Genomic DNA, 7,349 nt, shown 5'->3' on the forward strand with positions numbered 1-7,349 from the left:
AGGGGGACGAGCATCCCTCCGAAACCCAAATACTCAATGATCAAAGTCATATCATGGAACTGTAGGGGACTAGGGCACCCCTCAAAAATTGCTACCCTGAAGGATCTCACAGCTTAGGAGAAGACAGGAATTGTAATGATTCAAGAAACAAAACAAAGATTGCAAGAGATGACAAGAATTATAGAACATCTCACGCATTATCAGGGACAAATATGTGAAGCAAGAGGAGCTTCAGGCGGCATCACCATAATGTGGAATAAAAATACTTGGAAATGCACATCCAAAACTATCACTCCATACTGGATCAAAGTCACACTTGAAAAACAAGCAGAGGATAACCAAATAGTCCTCTACAACATTTATGCTCCGAACCATTTTAGAGATAAAGATCAGTGGTGGGCCACACTTGGGGAAGACATCCAAGCTTAATAAAATAGGAATATCATCTTAGGCGGAGATCTAAACCTTGTATTACATTCAAATGAAAAAAGAGGAGGCATTTTTACTCATGATCCTTACAGAGAAAAGCTAGAAAACATCATGCAAGAGTGCGATTTAGTAGACATCATCCCAAAAAATCATAGATTCACTTGGAACAACCGCAGGCTGGGTAGAGATAACATTTTGGAGCGCCTTGACAGAATCTTGGTAAATACTTCTTTCCTCTCCGATTTTTCCACTGCTCATGCTGACATTCTACCTTATTCAGCATCTGATCACTATCCCATCAGCATTTTCCTGGAAACACACTGCCCATTGGGGCCGTTGCCTTTCAAATATAATCCTCTTTGGCGTAACAATCCCATTGGGGATCAGATTGTCCAAATAGCTTGGCACCACCATATAGAAGGATCTATGATTTTCATTTGGGAATGCAAGCTGAAGAATACAAAGCACGCCCTGAAGAAATGGGTGAAGCAACACTACAAAGAACCAGAAAATGTCGAAGACGAGCTGAAAAATAAATTAAAAGACACTCACAGGAAAATTGAGGAAAATGGGCTGCCCCAAGAGAATAAAGATTTAGAAAGTGATATATACTATCAGCTATATCGGGTTAATAGGGACGAAGAGCAGAAGTGGAGAATTAAATCAAGACAGCTTTGGCTTCATGAAGGAGACAAAAATACAACTTTCTTCCATAAACAAGCAACTGTCTGGAAAGTCAGAAACAATGTCACCATGATTAATGATGAAGAAGGTCGCCCTCAAAGAACCCAAGAAGCCATCAAGCAAACCGCCTCAGCCTATTACAGCACTCTTCTAACTAAGACAAAGGAAACAAAAGATTACTCAAACTTCTTACAGCATACGCCCAAAGGAGTCAGTGAAGATATTAATCCAGACCCGATTAAGGAGATGAATGAAGAAGAAATACATGATGCCATCTGGGCTCTCCAGCCAGATAAAGCCCTAGGGCCAGATGGCTTCCCTATCTGTTAATATAGATCATACTAGGGAGTAATTAAAAAATACCTGGTCAAAATGCTAAGATGGGTCCAACGTAAATGCAAAGTTGGAGGATTCACTAATGCCACCCACCTGGCCCTTATACCTAAAGAAAATCGACCTCTGACTTTCTCTCGCTTCCACCCAATATCCTTGTGCAACTCATCATATAAAATTTTGACAAAAATCTTGGCTACCCGACTAAAGCCAATCCTTCCCTCTCTAATATCTGAAAATCAAGGAGGCTTTTTGGCTAATAGGCAATTTCCGACTCCATCCTTCTCGTCCAAGAGGCCATACACTCCAGTCAAATCCGAAATGAGAAAGGATTCATACTAAAGTTAGACTTAGCCAATGCATTTGACCATGCCAGACACTCATTCCTGTTTGTTGTGCTCGAAAAAAAGGGTTTTGCCACATCCTTTATTAGCCTTATCAAAGCATGCATTGCAGGACCTTCGATATCTCCTCTTTTAAATGGCAGACCTGGACCTCCCTTCCAATCCTCTCGGGGCCTTAGACAAGGCTACCCTCTCTCACCCTATCTATTTATATTAATGGTTGAATATTTTAGAAGAGTTCTGGATTACAACCGTCGCATGGGCCTCATCACCAGAATCAAATTTGGCAATGGTGTCAAAAACATTAATCACTCTCAGTTTGTCGATGATACTCTTTTAATGGGGGGAGCTTCAAAAATTATAGCCCGTCGCTTTACAACCCTTCTAGACAAATACATGAGTTATTCTGGAGGTCTGATAAATTATCTTAAGAGCTGTATATATGGCTGGAACACATCGTCACATGTCCTCCATAGGATTGCTTATACTCTTGGGGTTCCTTATAAGCTGAACTAGGAGCAATTTACCTATTTGGGCATGCTTGTATGTGCTGGCAACTTGAAAGCTACAACCTGGGAAATTATTATTGACAAAATGAAACGAAAGATTCAGCATTGGGGCACCTCTTGGCTTAACCCTGCGGGGCGCATCACTCTCTTGAAAGCATGCCTCTCATCCTTGCCCTTATATTTATTTACTCTTATTCAAGCCCCTGCTAACTTCCATCTTAAAATGGATGCTCTCCTTCGTCACTTTCTTTGGCAAGGAGGAAGAAATGAAAAAAAAAATATAACTTGGTCAGCTGGAAGCAGGTCACTCAGCCTTGTGAGAATGGAGGGCTGGGAATCAGGACATCCAAATTTCTAAACCTCACCTTTGCTGGCAAGCTAGTTTGGAGACTTATAACTGCAAGGAATGCTTGGTGGAAATCTATTCTCGAAAAAAAGTATCTCAGCCGCCCAAGGTACCAGCTCTTGGATCATGAGCTTCCCAACAGAGCTTGTTCAAGAATTTGGAGGATGTGTAAAAAATCTATCCCTTTTCTTGACTAAAACACTTCCAAAGTGCCAAAAGGAGGCAACCACATAAGAATAGGGGAAGACAAAATTATGGGGCATCAGCCCATAAGCCAACGGCCTTGAACACAACAAATTCTAACTCACTTCAGCAGCGTAGGTATTCAAACTCCGGCTCAGATCTCTCAATGGGAAACCCTCTCCCAATTCTGGAAAGGATGGAGTTTCCCTCATGTATTAGCAGATATAGAAACTAGCCTTAACAACCTGAAAACTCATCTTCATGGTATAGCGCTCACCAAACGCTGCCTTGGTGATGACTTCTGATGGGACCCCTCAAGCATTGTCTACACTATTAAGGCAACATACCATCAGATTTGCACCAGCGAGTATCCCATGGCAATCTGGGCGCATTGGAAACTTGTTTAGCAGGCTGAAACCCTACCAAAAATCAAATTCTTCTGATGGATCCTTTTAAGAGGGAAAGTCCTCACTGTTGAGAACCTCAGAAAGCGAGGAATACATGGGCCATCACACTGTCCAAATTGCCAAAACGAAGAAGAGACAATCCAGCATCTGTTTATAGACTGCTCCTTTGCCTCAGCCTGCTGGAAAGAAGCCTTTCGAAGCCACAACCCCCCTTGGGTGCCTGGCACAAGCATATATGAAGTGTTGTATACATGGAAAAAGAGCTACCCATGGGGAAGAAAAACAAACAATGCAGCCCGCAGGGTATGGAACACCTTGCCCTGTACTCTTCTCTAGAACATCTGGTTAGCAAGAAACAGAAGGATCTTAAGGCACAACAACCAATGTTAGAAAAACATATAAAAAAGCTTGGAATCTCAACCTGGAAACACTATCCACAAAATGTCATGGGAATCTGAAGGTGATGGATCTGACAATTGAAGAAACGAATTACATAGGGTAGATTCTGGAAAAAAGCAGCATAGAACAAAAAAGACATGATCCCAATAGCAGAGATAGGTCAATAAGCAACTGGAAAATCAGAATGAAAGATGAAGAATTTGCCCGGTGGCTCAAGAACAGTAATACTCATTATCTCTTTTTCGATGGAGCCTCCAAATCCAACCCAGGAATGGCTGGGGCTGGAGGTCTTATATGCAATGGTAATGGAGATGTTTTAACTGAATTTGAATGGGGACTGGGCCATGCTTCAAACAACAGGGCTGAAGCCTTCACCCTCCTCCAAGGTCTTCTCCATCTTCAAAAGCTTGGTATACCCAAGGCTACTATTATCGGAGACTCCGCCATCATCATTGGCCTGATGATAAGCAACAGGAAAGCTCAAAACCTGAGTCTACACCAAATCATGGAGCGATGCCGCATTTTGGACCAGCAAATGAAAGGAAATCTCTACTATCACGTCCTTAGATCTCTTAATAAAAAAGCAGATAAATTGGCAAACAATGCATGTTTACACCCTCTTGGCATCCTTCGGTGCAATGGCATTGATCAATACACTTTCATACCATGATCAGGCTCCTTCCCTTCAGTAGACTCAATCCTCATCAGGTCTCTATTCGCAGATTACTAAGCTCTCTGCCTTGCCTCTCTGTGAATTTCCATCAATTAGCCTTCTACCCTATGGCAATGGCCTCTACAGATGCGACCCTCTCAAATCCAAAATTGAACTTTCTTAGCTCTGCCCTTCCAAATTACTCAATTCTCTGCGATCTCAGCGGCTCCACCTTCCCTCGATTAGCCAACTACTTAACTTCTCCTGCCCACATTTTCCTCTCCTCTGTCTATCGACCCCAGGCGTAGAATGGGCAGGCCTTTTTGAAAACAGTTTTACAGTTACCTTAGGCAATCTTGTATTTCTGCAAATCCGATCCACAGAAACTTCAGATGTGCCCCTGACTACTCCAATCTATCTGCACAATTGGCACAACCTTTTCAACCGATTACCATCACAAACTTCAGGAAATCAATGATATCTGCAATGTTTGCTTGCGAGCTTCAGGTTCAACAGTTGAAGGTTGGTGCGACAAGAAGACAGTGTACATTAAGCCTTAGCAAGGGTCGCGTTCGATTCACAAGGTGCTACCGCTTTGCTGCAATAGATATGGACGATCTAGAACATGGTGGCTTGTGAGCAGATGGCAACTTCAGTGGGTGACAAACTCAACAACACTACAAAAATTAAAAAATGAAGTGTAAAACGTGTTACATTTTACTCCAGTTTGTCTGAATCTACACAGCATTTCGATTCTACACAGCAACACAAACAAGCTGTAATGCTGACTTCAAAAAATTGCTCGCATGAACTTCTACAAGAAGGCTGCAGTGGATCTACAGGAAGTTCTACAGGAAGAGGCCGAAAGTGATTTTTGAAGGTTTGGAGGTGGAAAAGTGGTGGGAGAAAGGAAACGAAGGTTGGATGAAGGTGTTAGAGGGTCTAGGACTCTGTCAATGAAGATCAAACATGAAGGAGATGGTTGGATTGGTTCAAAGGATAAGAAAGTGATTTTGCACAAGAATGTAGAAATTAAGGAAGTTTGGGAAAGTATGGCCAATGAGTGGAGAAAATCTTGAGAGATGGAGTGGAGCAGGCTGGGTGATGAAAGGATGATAAGTTGGAATGTTTTTCAAGTGAGCTGCATACCTACTTCTGAAAACGGACCCAAGTAAGAACTAGAAAAGCAGAGTTTTACCTATTTTAACCCAATTTTGACCTAAAAACCAGAAAAGTGCTGAACAGAACTTGATGGACAGGAAGTTATGCAAGATAGCTATGAAAATTGAACAAGGAAAAATCTAAGCATGTAAATACAACTCATATCAACTTCTCCAACTCGAAATCACAAACTAGCAATTGCATGGGAAAGCAAAAACAATGTTTTGGTGGGAGCAAGAGTGCCTTGGTCTCAATTCATGGTCCCAAGGAAGGAGAAAGGAGATCAAAGCCTACTTGGTAGCCTTTTTGTGGATATTTTTCTATTATTGTAGCAAACTAACTAATCAACCTAAAGCAAGAACAACTATTCTAATCATTAAAAGCGACCTAAGTAATAAAGCAAGATTTAACCTAAACAACAGAAATTATTTCATGAATGCAAGAAAAACACATATAAATACAAGAAGGAGGTACTGGGCACTTGGGATGGGCCCAACCCCAAGAGCTACAACCCCCTTAGAAAGATTAGTGCTGGTTCAAGGCTGAATTCATCTTCATTGATAAAAAAATAATAGTCACATCACAAAACTGTCTACAGAAAGAGCTCGAAAATGAGTTGAATGTAGAGCTGCACTGAAGTGCGAAAATAGACTGTTCAATAGCTAAAATATAACTAAAAAAATTGTGGCCTTAAGGCTTCTTATTTATACAAACTCGTCTTCCTATAACTGAAGATAACAATAGTTGATGGAGAATTTGAGGTAAGGTCTCATAAATGCAGCGAACACCCTCCTACAAATCCTCTCCCTTGTTCTTCCATGAATTGGCTCCCAAATGCTCATTAAACCTTTGATTTTGTCTCAAAATTGACCAAAAATCTGCATAAATCACAAATTAGACTTTTTGGCATAATGACTAACCCAACTCACTCTATTAGCATAAATATAATAAAAAAAATGAGAATGGTAATTTAAGTTGAATTAAGAGGCAAAATGAGCCTGTGTCTTGTAATTTATTCAATCTCTTTCGATTCCAACGGCATCACGTAACGTATACTATAAACATCGTTGTTCGCAACGAGACTTAATTGCGATCTATAACTGTAATAATCTTTAGTTCTCTCTTAGATAGAGTTCGGTTGACTGTAAATAATCTTCAGTTGACTGTTGTAGTTACTTGAAATTAAAAAAGAAAATTTACTATCGACGCCGATTTAACTTTAAAGGTATCGAAGTTGACTGTTAGATAGAGTTAAGTTGTTAATAATTAATTGAATTTTAAAACTGATCGGTGCAGAACTTCAGTGTAACGTGAAGACCTATTGTTATCTACGAAGTATCGCTGCGTTCGGTTGACTCTAAATAATATTCAGTTGACTGTAAATAATCTTCAGTTCACTGTTGTTAGAGTTAAGTTGTTAATAATTAGTTGACTAATAGATAGAGTTAAGTTGTTAAGAACCTCAGAACGTGAAGACCTTATTGTTATCTACGAAGTATAGCTGCAGCAGAGGAGGATTATGGAATTCTATTTTTAGGAGGAGGATTATGGAACTCTATTTTTAGAACCGAGGCAATTTAATTTGATGGATATAAAATTGTTTGCATATAATATGTTTTAAAACTGGTGTTTAAGTTTGAAAAAATACTTTTAATTATTTAAATGAGCGGTATTGAACAATTATTTTTAGATTTAAAATTTTAATTATTTAAATGAGCTGTATTGAACAATTATTTTTAGATTTAAAATTTTCATATATAGATTTAAAATTTTATTTTTGTAATTGAGTTAACACTAATTTTAAAAATTATATTTTAATAGTATTGTATAGAGTTTTTAATAAATATATGTTAATAATAAATATTTGTTTATATTATATTATAAATAATGGTGTAACTATAA

The 7,349-nt window shown here is 39.3% G+C and overlaps 1 protein-coding gene across 1 annotated transcript; it reads left to right on the forward strand.

The window, feature by feature from the left end:
- Positions 1–540: 540 nt before the first annotated feature.
- On the forward strand, positions 541–1,443 carry LOC149259064 (uncharacterized). The gene has a single exon (XM_089450986.1). The coding sequence runs from the start codon at positions 541–543 to the stop codon at positions 1,441–1,443; it is 903 nt and encodes a 300-aa protein (XP_089307112.1).
- Positions 1,444–7,349: the final 5,906 nt, after the last annotated feature.

This window comes from Pinus tabuliformis, chromosome 6 (genome assembly GCF_031772625.1).
Source record: "Pinus tabuliformis cultivar Carrire ecotype Pingquan chromosome 6, CPIR1, whole genome shotgun sequence".
Taxonomy (NCBI): Eukaryota; Viridiplantae; Streptophyta; class Pinopsida; order Pinales; family Pinaceae; genus Pinus; species Pinus tabuliformis.